Raw genomic sequence first — 18,928 nt, forward strand, 5'->3', positions numbered from 1 at the left:
AGATCTGTCAAATTTTTCTTCCAGCTTCTTTCCTTCCGCCCGTCTCATTCTCACTTGGAATGGAGTCCCTCGAGGAAGAGTCAACCTTCTTTTGCGCATCATTTGCAAATATTGGCTGAAAAGTGTAAAATCCTGTAGTTATTTTGCTGAGCATGACGACTTTGATAGAACGGGCACTTCTAGCGAAACTAACCTCCAACCACACCGCAAAAGACAGTCAAAGCCAATGGCAATGCTCTCTCGAAAACATGCATTTTGAGTATATTATATCAGAAGGAAGCGATGGTCTTGAAGTATTTCGACCAACCTCTAGTTCTGAGGTCGTTAAGTTAAGGGTGGGTAGGTAGCCACCTGAGGCTCGAACTCGAAATAATTGGGACCAGATTTATAGTGGATCGCATACACTGAAGCTTCCGGAACGTGCCCCACTAAAATCTTCTCAGGGAACGGGACCTCGCGTGTTTGTACGGATGCGCTAAGCACTTGCACTTGCACTTGCCCCCGACGCGTCTCCCGGTTTCCTCGACCGCGTTCCCCGCCACGCCCCGGCCATGAAATCAATTAAAGAGTTACGTACCTGCTGAACCGTGAACACCACTCTTGGTATCGATATTTCCAACTCCATCTCTTTACTGATTCAAGTGGTTTGAGCGAAAAACTCACAATTCCATCATGTATGCGACAAGATAATGTCATACGGACCATGAGTAACTGGAAAGAACTGGGAGAAGTCCCTGATTCTGAGGAAGAAGATGGATTCGAGAGCCAAGAATTACCATCATTACCTACGATCACGCAGACGAATAAGACCATTAGTGAACGATTCAACAGTCAACAAGTTGACACGGCCAACCATGAGGAGAAGGATAAAGATCGCGACATCTGGGAGGTCCCCAATTCCTCACAGGAGCTTACCCACCATGCTCTTTCAACCAAGACACCTGCTCGAATACCAGGAGTAACGCCAAAGCAGCCCGAAAGCCATGGATTTCCCTCTGATATTTATGATATTCTTACATCATCGCCTCTATCATCCATACACTCGGATGTTGACCTGCCTGATATCGACAGCCTTGACCTCGAACGACCGAATGTGACGACCGAAGCCACACTGTCGAATGAAGCCCAGGAAATCGATACGGCCAGTAAAGAAACACCAAACATTGCGATTGAACGATCGTCGCCGCCTCCAGCTCCCGAGTTCGAGGACAGCCGGGATACTGAGCATCCATCATCGTCACTAGTCCTTGGAGATGACCATGCAATATCCATGCCTCGCCGAATTCTGGGCACTAGCTCCGAGAACCAGGCTGCCCAACAAGCTGCTATTCGTTACGAACGGTCATTTCGCCCCAGAAAGCCTATCCAAGAACGTCCTTATGCCATTGAATTGTCCCGCTACTCCAACACGCTCAAGAGCCATGGCGTCCGGCCAATCAGACTTGCAATGGAAGGAGAAAAACGACGTCGACAACAGGCTGAGCAAGATTCTTCGCAGGATAAGGACTTTGAAGATGATAGCCAAGGCTCAAACATACCGGAAATATCTGATGAGAGCCAATTGAAGGGTGCGGAGGACTTTTTGGACGCCTTGGACACACTCGATCTTCCCTCACCTTCGCCACCGAAGACGTCTCCAATGAACGATCGTGCTGGGCCCAGCAGTCAGGCAAGCTCGACAGGCGATACAGAAAACACGAGCATGGCCGGCGATGATCTTCCAGCTTTACAAGACTTGCTGAGACAGCCGATTACCACGACTTCGAGGCAGTCTGGCAAACGGAAATCGTCACCGTCTCGGTCTTCCACAAGGAAGCGCAAGAGATATGATATTGTTGACAGCGATTCTCTTGAACCTGCATCCGTTTTCAGACTTGGGCCCAGCACAACAGACTCGCCTGCCGCAGCGCGTAGTTCTAGACGACTCGCCGACGACGAGAAACATCAACATAAGTCTTCGGAACCTCCATTAGTGTCAGCCAAACAGACCGATCAATTTCTGAGGTTGACACGACGACCCATTGTCTGTAATGTGAGTGACTCCGAGGATGAACTCGCTGGCCCTACCACCGCCCAGCAGCTGGACCACGAAGATACCGCATCTCAATCTGAATCTGACACAGGCTCTGAGAGTGGTTCTGAGATTGTCAACACGGTTGGTCGTCGCATCAGGGGAGTTCTTCCCGCATCTTGGCTGCGGCTAGATCAGCAAGCTGGTCACAAGAAGGCCCTGAAGGACACCAATAAGCGAGCTGTTGCCTTTCCACCTGAACGGGAAATAAGACGAGGTGTTGCACAGAGGCGAGTCGCCTCGTCAAATTCCGTCACAAACTTTGAGATGTTCTTTGAAGACTCTGATGAAGATTCGCCAACACCTACATCAGCCCTGCGACGGGAAACAACTGACAATGTATTCCACAACCAAACCCGCTTAACCACTGATGACGGGCCTATAACCATTTCAGAAATCCTGTCTGATGATGAGGGATCTGTAGTCGAGGACAACGCTATTGACCCTATGTTTACTGGACGGAAACGACAATTGAAGCTTGCGGACTCTTTTCGTGGCCCAGCAAAACGACACAAAACTTCCGATGCTCAACGGAAACAAGTAGCACCCAGAGAACCCGATCAGCTCAGAATTACTAGCATGCTCGCTGGGACTTCTGTGCCTGCACCTGAGCTCGTCAAGAAGAAGTATCGCCATCCTACATTGATACGCAAGTCCAATGGAAAGAAACGGCCAACGAAGAACAAGTCATATGCACCACCTCGACTAAGTATTCTGGACGTTGTCGAAGCAGACGCACCACGGTTCCTCAAGATTGCTGCGAGGTCTGCTACCCGGCGCCGAGACATGGGCAGGAGTAGCCCTGGTAGAAAGTTGATCAAACTTGCTACTAGGGAGGACCATATTGACGCGACATCTGTCTTGAATAACTGGTGGGTCGGTTCGATCTCCCAACGCCAGTCGGTCACTGCTGCTCGAAAAGCCAAAGCTAAGCCGAACCCTAAGCACAGGGAAACGAAGCAACCTCTGCGTGAAACATCTGGGAATGGCTCTTCTATCCCACGGCGGATGCCATTGGCCTCAGGAGCATCTCGACGCCTGGTCAAACAAGTGAGCCAGGCAGGGTCAGTCAGGTATCAGCCGGACAGTACTCATGCAGAAACTCGAATGAGCCAGAACGCCCTTACCAGCACCCCCTTATCCCGTTCTGGCTCAGGAGTCGTGCGCCCAGCTCAACTAGAAACGGATGAAACAGACCAGACTAGTCGCTTCTTATTCAACGCAACCAAGAAACGTCTGGATCGTCTGTACCGGAAACAGCGTGGTGACCTTTCTGCTTCAAGCATCATGACCTTCGACCATGAACCCGATACGTTTTACTCAGGGAGTCCACCTCCCGAACAAAACCCAGTGCCTCTCCGAGTCGTAGAGGAACCATCTCAAAGCCTGAACAAATCGCGATTTCGGAAGAAGACCAAACCTCGACGAATTGATGTCGAAGCACCACAATTTAGTCGTGCCAATGATCCTATCCCCGTCGAGTTTGCCTCAATCTCAGAGCCCGCTCAGTCTATAGTGGCGAATGAGGAGAAGCTTCAAGGTTTGGGGCCGTATGGCACACAGTACACACATCATTTCGAAATTTTCCCTCTGGATGCCCAGGTCTACTTCCACGAGTCAACTCTTATTGGAAGTGGTGTATTTGAATCTGTATCAAGTGCCCCGAGCTGCCGACATCTACTGGAAACTCGACCACGGGTATCGTTTAGCTTTGGGGAGCAAATCCTCAGATGGGGCCGCTGGGACTCGCAAGTTTCCTCTGAGCTGGGTATGCTTCTCGATTCCATCGCAGACCAGCTCGAGTACACATCAGTCAACGAAGAAGCCCAAGACCCCAAATTTGTCAAAAGTGCTGCAGGGTTCATCATGAACTTCATGCTGAATTCTTTGAGCCTCACGGACCATACACAGGCAAAGTCTTTCGTTGGGAGGGCGCTTGAGGCGTTCCAGATATTCAATAGCCGCATACAAGCGGTACTGGGACGTGGCGATAACACCGCACAACCCCAGTATCTATCTATTGCAAGCATCTATGAATACTTGCTTCTTGCTGCGCTCTTTGTTCTGAGACTTTGCCAAAGTGATACTTCTCTGACGAATGATCAATTTCAAATGGAGGATCTAGTGAAGGGCTTGGCCAGAACTGCAATTATATCACTCTCCATGGCTGGAACGGACAACATCACAAAAGTCTACAGTGACCTGAAGAACTCACGGTTACGAGAGCGAGGATTGAGAGATGATGTGCCCGCCATTCACTCATGGCTTATTACCATCAAGACTCTGGAACATGCCCATATCCCTCGGGGCTCATTCTGGGACATTCTGTACGCCGTCATAGCCACGCCTGAGGTTTCAGAAAGCCTCGATGCGACTGAGCACGAGCGCTTGTGGGAAACTATGTTTCTTCTCCTCCCGCTTACTGAGTTTAACGACAAAGGTATCGTTGCTGCAGGTCGAAGGCATGATGCAGTTGTCGATGGCTGGGCATTGCCACAAAAACTGCTCAAGAAAGTTTTCCAGGTCTACAAGAATAACCCACGGCAGTCACCAAGCTTCAACAACTACTGTCGGGCACTAGTTCGCCGTTGCCACTATCTTGTTCAGCAATGGGGCTGGCACAGATGTGTAGCCGTGATTGGTGTCATCTTTGACTTCTTTGGCTCGCAGGACCTTGCTCATCTGCGCAATGAAGAGGTGTTCGCTTCGCCCAAGTTTCTGGATGATCTCGCGGGAAGTCCCTCACTGTCCGTTGATAAGGCCGACAAGTGCTTCCACATCTTCCTCAAGCTAGTTGCGTTAAGTATCAAGAAGCTACGCGCCGCTGGTTCGTTGAAAGACATCCGGAACCTGATAGCCCGAACGATGCCAAATCATAACCGGCAACTCCTAAAGGAGCAGACGATCCAGGAGCGTGATTTGGCTGCGTTGCGAAATCATCATGATCTGCTCTGCACCCTTTTCTGGGCTTCGCCGGCAGAACGTCGCCCAGGCGCCCATTTGATCGAGCGACTCGTCGCCCCAGCAAGCTCCCACAAAGAGGCGTGCTTAATCAATGTCAGAGCCTGGAACCAATTGGCCAAGTTTATCATCGCGTCCGGAGAAGCTACGACAGCTTTCAGACCGTTCGCACAGTGGCGGAACAGCTTTTTCCAATCCATGATGCAACAGTTTGATTCCGTACAGTCTGATATGCAACAGCAAGTCTTGGCCATGTCTAAAGATGCCAGCCATACAATCGACCCAGACTTGATCAATGCCGTAGTGGCCACGAACAAAAAGGCTACAATGGATGTATTGTATGTCTCGGTGGCAGCATCATTAGATGTTATGAGGCATGCGCCTAATTTGGAGGCCGCCACGTTCGCCCTGAACACACTGCAACTACAGCAAGTCTTCCGGCGATGCAGTGCATATCCCATAGAGCTCGACTGGTCTATTCTCCGTTCTTCCCTGTCCACCTTGGAGGTTTTCCTCTCCCGTGTTGATGAGTTCAAGGACGACGAAGATAGTCAACAGAGCGAGAGCCAAATCTTGAACTCAGCTCAAGCGGACGATGCTATCTTGGTGATTGATCACGACCTATCCAAAGCCTACTTCTCAATGGCAAGATGCATTCTCTCCTCACAGGGTGAAGTTGGTGAATCCCCTTCTGAAGCTGTGCAGAGATCCCAATGCACTGAGCAGGTCATAATCTTGACAGCCAAGCTTGTAGTAAGGTTCATTACTGGTGGACTGTTGCGCCTTGCCGATATATTCAAGCCAGGGAAATATAGCCTGTTCGAGGATGTTCCAGCCAAACTTGACCTCGACCAACGACGAAATCTTGTCTTATTCTTAACCACGCTCCTTAAGCACAACTTTGATGATTTCAGCGAGGCAGACTTTTCTCTTTCAGAGGTCTGGGCTCTGTCAATCGTCAAGCCAAGGCCATACCTATCGTATGAAACCCAATTTGCGGAGCAGCTGCTGCGAAAGCAGAAAGAATTCGTCCCAGACGCAGTCGTTGGACTTGCTATCAACCCGGACTACAACACAAACCGAGACCTCTTCGAATTCCTCATAACGTGGATGCGCAAGTCCTTGCGAGATGCTGGACCAGCGCTGAAGAAGGTCATCATGTCAGAACACTCCAAAACCCTCAAGTTGGTGATGCAGCAGATCATCGGAGATTTGCGGACCATGTCTCACGATGCCTCTGAGCATTCTAGCTATGTGGTCTTTGTTCGGGATATCATTGCGCTTATTAGAGCTCACGGCTCTGATATTTGCACAGTCGACAAGTATTTCTATCAGATCAGTAAGGAGTATTCGCCGTCTATCCAGGACCCGCAACTGCAAGTGGCTGGTATGATGTCTTATGGTCTTCGGCTGAGCGATGGGGACACCAAGGTCATACACCAGGTATTCTTCTTCCTTTCTAACAACTTCAAGATTGCACTCAAAGACAACAAGCTTGGAGACGAGGTTGAGTTTTTGTGCCGGGGAATGGAGAACCCGGGTATTCTATCTTTCATTCTGAACAAGATGCTACCAGCGATTGTCAAGATTGCGACAGACGAAAGCTCGATATTCCCCATGGTTGAAGTGTACGTAGGAGCACTGCGAGTTTTCTTCACCCGCGATGCAGTTCCTCGAGAGTTGGCACAAAGCGAACTGCCGCATGTGGTTGTTCTTTTACGTGCCATTGCCAACTTCTTTGATCAAGTCAGTAAGAAAGACGGACATCTCCGGGCCGAGGAAGTCCATCTGGTTACACAGCTGTTGACATTGTCAAACAGCCTATGGTCTCCTATATATGGCCTGTCACTTTCTGGAATATCTCGCGGTTCTTGGACAGATGCTGTGCAAGTCCTGAAGCATGTGAGGAACGGGTTGTCGAGGGCCGAAACATATATCTCTGACATGGTCAACCTTGAAGACTATTCCGTCAGAGCAGAAACCCTCCTATCCGGCTTTCGGCAACAGAGCATGGCGCCCCCACAGATTGGTGATGATGTCAGAAGCTTCACAGATAATCTCCTCAACGATGTTCGGAAGATCTGGGTCAACACTGGAACAAGGATCACTATTCAAGCGCCTGGCAGAGGTTTTACACAGACGCAGTCCAACCAAGGAACACCTGTACCAGTATGGAATGCAGAAGTCTTGGTGACCGTCTTGTACAGGGAGTTGAGGACATGGAATCATTGGTGGAACAAAGTGTTTGGCAAGGAGTCAAGACGAGTAGACGTGATTGAACCTGTCTTGTTTTAATCAGCATAGCAACGGCGTTGGGTTTACAAAGGTTTGCGGATTATGGATTGGAGTGCATGGGGGATTTTGCATGTGGTTTCGTTTCTCGGAATGAATAGAGTCTATGAAATGATATATATACGTATATATATTTCTTTATGTATTATATATACACCCGTCAACTTGAACCTGTGGGATATGTTCTGACGTGACTATTTACCATATAAGAAAGTAAAATAGGTAGTTGTTACAGGTCTAGTAGGTAGTTCTTAAGTAACTGCCTCTAAGTCAATGGTCGGCTGGTACCTTAAGGTACCTAGTAGGTTCCATTATTCCCCGAGTGACGTACCTATCCTGGACCGTGCAACGCGCCAAACGCGCGTATCTCGAATAGGTAATTCGTCAACTTCAAACCAGCAATTACACCCAAAACACGGTGGAATTGCCCAAATGCAAGGAACCACGATGGCTTCACTGTTTGGTCTTCCAGACGAGGCCATATTAACTCCATTGTTCGGATCGTTTCCTTGTCGAGAGCATCAAATCCGCTCCCTAGCAACGCTGCTGCATGTATGTCATGTTTACTTTGTTCCATCTTTCTACGTCAACTTGACAGACTGACAGCATGTAGCCCAGTGCAGCTCCTTGTCGAAACCTCGTCATCCACGGCGCAACGGCAACAGGCAAATCCGCCATCACCTCTCGACTTGTCTCTGATCTCGTCGCCAGCATTAATAGCGACGAATCCTCAGGGGGTCTACAAGCTGCTGTCGTCAACTCTGTACAATGCATCACAGGACGACATCTCTTCGAACGCATCGTTGGTCAGGTTGCTGAGGCGCTGCAGTGGGAGGAGGTGCCTCGGCGATGCGAAACGCTGGCGCAATTGACGGTTGAGATGGCCAGGATGATTCAGTATCCAAAGAGGGATGCGAGGTGGCGTTTTATCTTGGTGCTGGATGCCATTGATCGACAAAGAGATGCCCCGGCCACATTGTTGCCGGCTCTGGCGAGGTTATCAGAAATCGTGAGCTCCCAACAAACAACCTTGAAGCTTCCATGTGCAATGCTTACAATAACAAATGTCCAGATTCCATGCCTCACCTGCGTCTTCGTAGTCACATCTTCGCCCGCTGGCTTCCTACGGTCATCTTCGTCAGCGCATCTTCTTTTTCCCCCCTACGAAAAGAAGGAATTCGTTCGCATTCTCTCGCTCACGCCACCGAAACCGATTGCTACGTGCACGCAGCAAGAAACCGCCGACCTCTGGACTCGGTTCTGCGCCGCCGTTTACGACTCCCTCACAAAATCAGCGTCTCGCACACTGCCATCGTTTAAGCACAGCTGCCATGCGCTTTGGCCGCGCTTCACAGCGCCTATTCTAGCGGGGACACATCTGCCGAAAGAGTTCTCGAAGCTGCTAATCGCAGGAAGAGTGCATTTCCAAGATGAGTCTTTGCTCAACCCAAGCATTGTCTCTATCCGACCAAAGAATAAGCCCGTTGAAGCCGTCGCAACCAAAACTACAGCCTCAGCAACCGATCTCACAAACCTCCTCCCTACGACAGCTCGTCTCCTGCTGCTATCAGCTTACCTCGCCTCCCACAATGCAACCCGCCATGATCTCACACTCTTCTCGACATATCATCATGGCCGCAAGCGCCGCCGAGGAGGTATTGTTGCTCGGGGAGCCACACGGACGAAGCATCGCAAGATCGCCCGCAAACTCCTCGGCGCACACGCCTTTGTCCTCGAGCGAATGATGGCTATCTTTGCCGCTGTACGAAATGAATGGGCAGATGGCACTGCCGTAGGCGCCGCTGGCCTCGATGCAGATGTAGCCATGGCTGTATCAACGCTTGCGAGCTTGAGACTGTTGACACGAGTAGGAGGCGTAGGAGATGTCATGGATCGAGGAGGCAAGTGGAGGATCAATGTTGCATGGGAGGTGATACGAGGAATAGGGAGAAGTATAGGTGTCGAAGTTGAAGAATGGCTGATAGATTAATACCCGAAGCATAGAGGAGACCAGTAGTGCATCTCGATTAAAGCATAACATATATCGAGTAAGATTTCAAACCAGATCGTTCATACGTCATGCTCGAGCTGTGATTGCAGGCTCATCTATCCAAAACAGTCCAGCATTATCATTCCATATCCACGTAATGATACATTGTTTCCGGCACCCCCTTTTGAAAAAGGAGAGCCTCACAAGTGTCGTTGTGTCTTGTCTCTCGAAACAAAAAACGCCATCCTATGATATGTCATACAGGAACCCAAAACCCTTCATCTAGATATCGGGACATAAAGTAACAACAATACCTTACAAGAGAAACTCTAGCTCTCATATCTTTTTGATTGTTTGAATTCGAAACACCAAGACTGTTTACCAAAGAAATACGCAACCCAATACATCGTCATGAGAAACATCATGCAACGCCAGCAACTCGATCGCCTGGCTGCCATGTGTCTTCCTGTCTGGTTCCTGGAGGGAGCCAGCCTCCGTTACCAGTGCCAGGAGTACGGCTGCGAGGAGCATCGTCGTCTGACCTTTTTGGATCTTCTGCCGCAGATGGCCGACCAAAGTAGCCTTCGTGGTAGGGATAAGAACGGGCGTTGAGCTCAGTACTTTGGGGGGATTCCATGATAGGTGTTGGGCGCAATCCATTGTTTGTGATGGGAAGAATCGACGATCGCTTAATCTGCATTGACTGGGCCTTTTGATCGGCCTTGTTGCCAGACTTTGTTCGGTCATACAAGTACAGACCCAGAAAGGTGAGAGCAATGCCCACACCTTGTAGGGGTGTTGTGGGACTCCTGAACCATACCAGAGCCAAGACAATGACGAACACACGTTTGATGAGGCTGGCTACTGAGTAGGTCACAGGGGATACCATAGAGAGCAGGATAAAGGCGAGAATGTTCTGGCCAAAATGGAAGACACCGTTAAAGACAAACTCAAGCGTGAGTCTTCCATGGTCCATCGAGTTGGGTTGCTCATTCAAGTCTATCGAGCCCTCGTGGTAGAAGTTCATGAGAAGAGTGAAACCTTCAGACCAAAACCAGATGGGCAATGTGAGAAGGAAAGCCATGCCAGAAGAGTAGCAAAGTAAGTTGAGCTTATCCAGCTTCTTAGGTAGTGAATGGGGCGACTCAGCCTCAGCTTTAGCAGCCTCGTTGAAGAGCTTCTTAGAGAAGATGTTTTGGGTAACGAAGATGACGGTAGCCAAAAGAGCATGGATGACACCAATGAGCTCTCCACCATAGGTCGTTTTGCCCGAGCAGGCCAGCATGACACCAAACGTGAGAGGGATCAGAGACAGGTACGTCGTCTTGGGGTATCGAATGTCGTACACGATCCTATAAGCGAGAACGGTGAAAAGGGGTGAAAGACCCTTGATGGTATGGACAAGTGACACAGGGATCTTTGAGGTAGCTGTCGAACTAAGAAGGTGACCACCGATCTGGAATGCGGCTAAAGGCAGAGTCGTTCTGATAACGTCGCGAGTTGGCTTTCGAATCGGGTGCTTCAGGGCTGTAATTTTGGTTCGCAAGACTGGGAAGATGGTCGCAAGCCATGCCATGAAGATACACAACGAGGAGACGAAAGCGAATTGGACCAGTGTCAATGTAGCGGGCTTGTCAAAAGCTATCAAGATGGACTTGGAGGAGGTGTTTGTAAGGGCAGACGAAGTGTACCACAACAGGCACAGAATCTGTGTACCGCAACATCAGGTCAGCACATTGAACTGGTAATTCTGCATTTGGCTTGGGACTCGGGAAGAAGGGGCGTACAATGAGCTTTGGAGAGACGGGGGCACGTAGGGCATCGGCGATCTCGTGGGCGTTCTGGCTCACACTGCCATTGCGACCTCTTATTGTACGAATAGCATCCGTAAGGCTCTTTTGTCGATTGTGCCCTCGAGGAGCCGTTGACCAGCCGTTGTCTGACTTTGAGACGGGTCGCCATCGGTCTGAGGGACGAGGAGGTGCGCCGTTTGCCCAACCAGGAGGATTCAAAGGGCTCTCTGAGGGTAAATCGCCCAGGGGCGTATCGATGAAGTCGGGGAACTTTTCCATCACAGGAGAGTGATAAGAAGGGAGAGAAGATTAAATTGCGGCGCAAAGGCCAGATATTAAGGTTGCGTGTTCAGTTTGAATTGATTCGAATCGGATTTCAACGAGCGACAGATGACGAAGGCAAGATTCGAGTAACTCGTTATAATCGTTGACGAAAACGTATGTTCATCGCTTATCAAAGGGTCAACATGCACCTGAGGCTGTAGACCAAGGCGCGAGCTGCAAGTCGAATGACGAAGCCAAGCCCGAGAACGAAAGCGGGAGGGAGCAAACGACAGCGTTCGAATAAGGCGACGTTGCTGGCTCTAGGCAAATACGGACTACAAGCTGGTGAGGCTGAAGAAAAAAAAGAATGCCAAATTACAACCAAGTGCTGTAGCTTTTGTTGGATGGATGTGGATGGATGGATGGTGTTCACGTCAAAGTGGGAATGGTGCAAGTGGGATAAGCAAGGTACAGCCTATAATTAAACCAAGGGGCTCCAATAGAAGGGCGAATCGATGCCAGACAGATTGCACACGGGGGGTTACAGGGGCCCTTCCCTTGGGACCTTCTGTAATAAGCCTGTAACCAACATTACGTGGCATGCTAGCCTCCCTCCGCGGTTAGTCCGGGAGCCGCTGCTGATAAGCTGATAACTCACCTTTAACCGCGCTGAGCCGCCACATCTTACGTGAGCTAACCAACCTAGGCAAGCTAAGGCTAAGGTAGTTAAGGCTAAAAGCTACTACTCTGAGGTTGACGGGAGACAGACTTTTGAAGGCGTCGCGCAAAAGTCGTCTCCACCTACATCAGCTAAACCAATATCTCCGTTGGCGCATCCAACTGTGCTTTTGTTTCAACATCACTCTCCTTCGACTCCTGTGTGTATTGTCTCTGTAACTTCAGGGCATGAATAGGGACCCTAAGCAGGCCATTCTCGCGCTCGCCTTGTCCTACGCTACCTTTCAGCTCACGACCCAAGTCTTTAATCCAACCACAAGCAAAAGACAATCCCTGGTCGCGACGCCAACGTCGCCAACCTCCGATTCACTATGGCGGCCCCAAAGATGACCAAGAACCAGATGCGAAGGGCCAAGAAGAAGGAGCAGAAGAAGGCTCAAGCAGAGGTATGTTCTGGTCTCCTCACCCCCGTTGCGACATCACCCGCTGACGCGCTGCAGGCTACCCCTACGAAGACCGAGGAAATCGCCGAGACTACCAACCGTGAAGAAGACGATGCTGCCGAGACTACGACGGCAGATCTCGAGGTGAAGAAGGGGCCGACAACCGAAGATGCCGCCACCACAGATGGTCATGCGATTGAAGTTGACATGGATGAGGAGGATCCCGCATATGCCATGTACAAGGACATCTTTAACAAATTCGGCGCGTCGATGGAAGAGGACGAAATCGCCAAGGAGGCCAACGCTGGCAATCAAGGAACAGTGTTTTATGCGGATGACGACGAGATTCCAGACGAAGACGAAGAGAACAACGGAAAGCCCAAGTTATCCAAAAAGAAGAAGAAGCAGCTCAACACGATCTCTATCGCAGAGCTCAAGGCGTTGGTCAAGGTCCCTGAGGTGGTAGAATGGCAGGACGTATCCTCGTCGGACCCTCGACTACTGGTCCAGATCAAAGCTCAACGAAATGTCGTGCCAGTACCGACCCATTGGTCTTTAAAGCGAGAGTATCTGTCTTCGAAACGAGGTATCGAGAAGCCGCCTTTCCGGCTACCCCAGTTCATCGCAGAAACCGGCATTACCGAGATGCGCGATGCCGTCCTCGATAAACAGGCAGAGCAGTCATTGAAGCAGAAACAGAGGGAACGTGTTGCTCCAAAGATGGGCAAGCTCGATATCGATTACCAGAAACTCTACGATGCTTTCTTCCGTTTCCAGACCAAGCCTGAATTGACGCGATTCGGTGAGGTTTACTATGAAGGAAAGGAGTCCGAGGTCGATTACCAACATTTCCGACCGGGTGACCTCACCGAGGGTACTAAGGAAGCCCTGGGAATGCCTCCTGGCGCACCACCACCATGGCTCATCAACCAACAACGGTTCGGGCCTCCTCCATCCTATCCTACCCTGAAGATTCCTGGACTGAATGCACCACCACCCGCTGGAGGCTCATGGGGCTTCCATCCCGGTGGTTGGGGCAAACCCCCAGTTGATGAGTTCAACAGGCCTTTGTTTGGCGGTGATGTCTTCGGCCTTGCGGCACAGAGTGGACAAGGAGGGGCACAAATGCACGCGGGAGCCGGTGAGCCTGTAGAGAAGAACCTGTGGGGTGAGCTGCAGCCACGAGAAGAGGAATCAGAGGAGGAGGAGGAGGAAGAGTCAGATGAAGAGGAGGAGGAGGAAGACGATGATATCACTGGCGGAACAGAGACATCCAGTGGCCTCGAGACTCCCGGTGGCTATGCCAGCACGGTGCAGGCGGACTACGGGCAAGGTGTCGAGACGTCTATTGCTGGTGAGATGGACTTACGAAAGGAGCGCCGTGGCTACGACACAGAAGAGTCTAGTGCTCCTCGAGCCGCCTACACGATCCTGCCAGAGCGCCAAGTTCGCGCCGAAGGATTCTTTGGCAGTGACAGGGTATATGACCTCAAACAAGCACAAGCAGCTCAACGAGCAGGCGTGCCTGTTCTCGGCGCCGATGACGATTCACGCAAGCGCAAGAAGCCTGGCGACATCGACGTTGCTCTTGATGTCGACTCGTTGCACAACCACGATGGTATTAGTAAAGACGATCTGCGGCGCAAATTCGAGGAGGGTAGGAAGGAAGAGGGCATTGGAGCTAAGTGGACGTATGACGATGACCTTAGTGAGATGATCGCCCAGGAGAGCAGGAAGAGACAGAAGACCGAGGCAGAGCTCAAGGAGAAGCGGAGGGAAGGCAAGGGCAGATACTAATATTGGCAGACGAGAATTGTCAGACTGTACCATCGATGGGGACTGGGGTTAGTGACCAGGCGTTTTAATATCTTGTTTATAACGGGGACAGAGCAGCTCAATGGCTGAAATAGGATGGACACCATACCTCTTGAGGTTTGGTAAATGCATCAAGAACATGGTTGTAGAGTGAATATCAAACGAGTGGCCACGGTGAGAGTTTCTCGGTCAGGGTTGCTTTGGGCTTTCAGTCCCTGACATTACTACAGGCAAAACGGAATAAATCCGACAAGTCCTTCTTTCGGAATATGCTGTATATGGCATTAAAGAGTTGATTCGTCTGGCAGTCAATTCGACGTTGTGTTTGATAACAGTTTGAAACACCAACTTGAGCCTCGCAGAAGTCCCTTTTGTCACCGATCAGATGATCTCAATGAAATCCTCGACTATAATACGAGGCCAATGCCTGTGTTGTTAGTCGCAAAATTGCCGCCGTCTCATTCCTTTGTTAGATTCGGATATTGCGTACTTGATCACTCTAGAGAGCTTGGCGGCTGTTTTGAAAGAGAAGCAGAGAGTGACAAGTGCAGGGAAGCCTCACCTGTTACTAGAAGATGCAGGCATGTATGCGTTGATTGATTTGTGCTTTGTAATGGGTGCGTTGGCTGGACATAACCCCGGCCTGCGGATGTTGGTTCTGGTGCTGGAGCCGTGATTCAAGGCTTGGTTACAGAAAGAGCCAGCCAATATTACAGAGCCACTCTTCACGATTAATGAAGATGAATACAAAATGCCCTGTAACGTTGAAGCTCAGGGGATATTAGGGTTGAGTTTGAGGCTGTTGGCGGCGCCTGTCAACTTAGGCTCATTAAGGAACAACCTAGCAGAGCTACCATGTATTCAATGACCAAGCTGTCCATTCGTATCAAGATAACGACAACCAGTGTTGAGGCGGTCAGTGGTCAGTGGTCAGTGGCCCTGTATCACTATCTCATCGACTCTCACATAGTGAGAAACGATGCAGCCGTCCATGTGACTTGAGCGTGCGCTTAAACTTAAAGAAACAAGCAAAGCCAACAGCTCTTGATCCCTTGCCCACTGCAAGCTTGCTATTGGTTAACAATCAATGGAGTGATTGCCAGCTCTACATGCGTCAGAACAAACTAGCGCAGCCAACTGCTGAGCCCAGCCAACGGCCAAAAATGACAGGCCGTCGTCACATTATCGCCGATAGACACATCAAGGCAAAAAGAGAGATCCAGATGAGATTTGAAAGAAAGAAGAAAGAAAAAAAGAAAAAAACATACAACAGCGGGGATTCGCTGGTCGTCACCGACCCAACTACTAATCCGCCGGTTAGTGGCTTGACTATGGGAGAGCGGACGGGATCCCGTATTTTCCACTACCTTTGGTCGTATGTACTAACTTGTCTCTAGACTCACAATATATTCATGAGTGCTAAAGTGAGTGAGCAAGGTTTCAACAACTGGAATGCAACATTTCCAGGAGCGTAAGTGGGAGTCATAAGCAACCTATCTCAGTTCACTTGTGTTCCTGGTACCTACGCTCTTCATTCTGGATATGAAATCGAATTACATTTCACTGCGTTGCGTTGGGTGGAGCATGATGTTCTACAGCCCCAAGCGTTCAACGTTGAACGCCTGGACCAACCTTGGAAGTTTAACTGAGGACGAAACGCGAATGCTCTGTTATAAATCTACTAAGATTGAGCTGAGTAAGGCACAAGCCTACCTACCTTAGTTAAGAGCCCTCCCAGACAGAGGCTTGCATGCGTGAACCAGGTGGGGTCGCAATGCGGGATAGCATCCAACCAGGTCAGATCGTGAGCGGAAATGGAAAAATCATGCCGCGACATCGTGGGCCTCGCTGAGAGTTGTTTCAAGAGCCCCCCAAGAATCACCCCCAGGAATCACCTCCAAGGAAGACGCGATAAAGCAGCAAAACACGGTGACTTTGTCGAGGCTGACTGCGTTATTAAGCCGGTACTCGCCTCTGTATGTATAACCTTGGCAGAGTTGGGTGAAGATGCTCAAAGACTGCCTGATAGAACACTTGGAGAATGGATGCCCTCTGTTGAGCGTCTAGATAAGGTAGGTACCTACCTGCTTAGTAGGCGGTCGCGTGTGCTTATGTCAGGCTGGCTAGGTACTTAGGTTAGTAGGTACTTATCTAGGTACCTACTTACCTATTGATCATGCACTGCGTGCGCACTGTGGTACGTTTCTAATCAGGCATCTCGCTGATTTCCATCATTGAAAAGGCATAGTCTTGCCTCATATGTAATGGATCGATATGTTGACCTGGGTGAGTGAGTGGGTGGGTGGCTGGGTTCTCATGATGGGTATTACTTGAGGGTGGTCACTGGCCACCCAATTGACACACGCAAATTCTGTAACGTATATAGAGACTCACACAATCCATCGAGACAACTGCCCGATATACCATAGGTACAAGAATCATTGGCTCGCTTAGATATGCCATATTGATCTGCTGCTGCCCAACGGCCCCTAATAAATGGCCATGAGCTGGCGGCAGCGAGGTGACCATGATGAAGCCACCCACTTGAACGATAGAGTTGATATCACTCTGTGCATCTTTCGGTGGTCGCATTGACACGGTATTAACAATATCTGTGGCAATTTATTGGTGTTGAGGCCCTTTAGTGATGCTGCTCATCCGACTCATGATGGCCTCATCATTCCGCCTTCAACCATGGAATGGTCGTATCACCTTCGACATTCCTTGAGCCTTACAAAAACTATGTTTCCTTGCTCTCAAACTTGTTGTGGTAAACCCCATCCATGCTATTTGCACATGCAATACGTTCTGGTCCTGATGTGTACGCCTGTGAAAGAACTTTGCACAAAATAACAGCAGAGGGGGGGGCTTCAGGCTATACAAGAAGCCTTTCATCATGGTAAGAATGATAAAAAGCGATACGAAAAGGACTGACATATTTATATCATGTCTAATACCTGGAATACTGCAAACAACACGACCATTTGGACACTGTCCACCTACATGCCATGCTCCCAAGCACCTCATCAAACCGCTCGTCATACATGCTGTAAAATAGACCGCCAAGACTGAACGGATATTATCAGAGGGTTTCTTGTTTTTGTTTAATTTGATTAGGACTTGCATTGCCATTTCACTCAACCATATCATTTACCGTTTAAAACTAGAACCCTATTCCTCCTGCTCTCAACCACTTACGTACCTTGCATCACGTTGGATCTGGACTGGGCATTCACATTTGTGACCTCGATAGATCTCGAATTAATCCATCTCTCTAAAGGGGTACGTTCAACTTAAAGCAGCCTCCTTTCATGAAAAGGGCCAATGTGTAAAGAAGAGGTTTGAACCAAGAAAATCAAGGGCTTGAGTTTCTCTCCAGTCTTTAATCTTGAATAACATCCTCAATTCTATCGGAAGCACCAGTATCTGAAAACATACCACCATGTCTAATTTCTATTAAATACATTTAAATACCTCCGTCTCTGCTCATCGGCCATGTCGTGGGTTTTATCAGATTGTTATGCTGTCCCCTGACAGCGTACTCCGTGATACCATCAATTTGATGATATGCTGTTATTATCCTGAGGACGTCACTTTTGTAGCAATGATCAAGACCGTTGTAACAACCGCCCATAGTGCCTGAAACTTGATTAGCTAGTGCTAGAGAGCGCTTTTCGACATGTATATCAGGTGTATTCTACTTGCAGCCCTGAAAAGTATTGTGAGGTGCAACGGCCAACGGGTGAATCAGCCTAACAACCTGGAAGGTATTTTGAATTTTCCATCGACAATGCATTTGCTGAATAGAACATATTGGCCACCCCGAGATTGTGCAGACTGAGTTCGTTTTGTCAAGACCGGAATTGGCATGACCACTTGTGTTGGAGTCGTTGTGGTGACCATCAGCTTTCGCATAACTTGACCGTTCATGCTTATATCAACCCACTCCCTAAGCCGGAGACACGCCCAGGTGCTGGCCGCACCGACTGAGTTACGCTTTCTTTACAGTTCCCTTGGATTCAACGGTACAGCAGCGTCTTCAACTAGGTACCTAGGCATCGTCACGCTCAAACCTATTACACACGCAAACAAACAGCAAAATGCAGGTAGTATAGTTATATAATACAGACCTCCAAAAGCTTGCAGTACAAGCTGCCTCAACAGAGATGAGCTGCGAAAACCCAGCAATGTCCACGCCTGAAATAATCCACCCTCTCTACCTCAATCCTGATCAACCGACTCCGGGCATGTCTTCTCATCAGTGTCCCGATCCCAATAAGCGCCGAAACGACTATAAAAACATAAATTTAATGCCATCCTTCCGCTCACGATATCTCCAAGTCTGGCTATATTCTCCACCACAAAATCTCGAGGCGATTCTTCACTTCTTCTTGGAGCTCGCCGCTTTCGTGTTAGCTTTTCGAAACCTGGCCCTCTTCATGGCTGTAGGCTCATCAGATTGCCCAACAGCCACATTCACACGTCTCTTTCTCAGCGCTTGACGCGTAGTCATCGAATGGGAAGCTTTTGCGCTTTGAGAACCAGTGCTGCTTCGTTCGCCTCCTTTCAAGCTTGCTGAACTAGGTACTGGGATGCTTCGTAAGGATATGGGCACCCCGCT

General features: G+C 49.5%; 4 protein-coding genes across 4 annotated transcripts; 3 read left to right on the forward strand and 1 right to left on the reverse strand.

Annotated features, from left to right (window-relative positions):
• Nucleotides 1-703: 703 nt before the first annotated feature.
• On the forward strand, nt 704-7,327 carry FSUBG_6654 (uncharacterized protein; the record flags this gene model as incomplete). The annotated part of the gene is made up of 1 exon (XM_036684876.1): nt 704-7,327. The coding sequence occupies one exon, from the start codon at nt 704-706 to the stop codon at nt 7,325-7,327; it is 6,624 nt and encodes a 2,207-aa protein (XP_036537807.1).
• Nucleotides 7,328-7,756: 429 nt separating this feature from the next.
• FSUBG_6655 (origin recognition complex subunit 5) lies at nt 7,757-9,314 on the forward strand (the record flags this gene model as incomplete). The annotated part of the gene is made up of 3 exons (XM_036684877.1): nt 7,757-7,876; nt 7,938-8,333; nt 8,397-9,314. 3 exons carry the CDS (start codon nt 7,757-7,759, stop codon nt 9,312-9,314), a joined length of 1,434 nt encoding a protein of 477 aa, XP_036537808.1.
• A 421-nt stretch (nt 9,315-9,735) lies between these two features.
• On the reverse strand, nt 9,736-11,386 carry FSUBG_6656 (uncharacterized protein; the record flags this gene model as incomplete). Its single annotated transcript, XM_036684878.1, has 2 exons — nt 9,736-11,022; nt 11,102-11,386. The coding sequence occupies 2 exons, from the start codon at nt 11,384-11,386 to the stop codon at nt 9,736-9,738; spliced, it is 1,572 nt and encodes a 523-aa protein (XP_036537809.1).
• Nucleotides 11,387-12,420: 1,034 nt separating this feature from the next.
• FSUBG_6657 (spliceosome associated) lies at nt 12,421-14,289 on the forward strand (the record flags this gene model as incomplete). The annotated part of the gene is made up of 1 exon (XM_036684879.1): nt 12,421-14,289. The coding sequence occupies one exon, from the start codon at nt 12,421-12,423 to the stop codon at nt 14,287-14,289; it is 1,869 nt and encodes a 622-aa protein (XP_036537810.1).
• Between the last annotated feature and the right edge of the window lie 4,639 nt (nt 14,290-18,928).

The sequence above is a fragment of the Fusarium subglutinans genome (assembly GCF_013396075.1).
Source record: "Fusarium subglutinans strain NRRL 66333 chromosome Unknown NRRL66333_c0000073, whole genome shotgun sequence".
Classification (NCBI taxonomy): domain Eukaryota; kingdom Fungi; phylum Ascomycota; class Sordariomycetes; order Hypocreales; family Nectriaceae; genus Fusarium; species Fusarium subglutinans.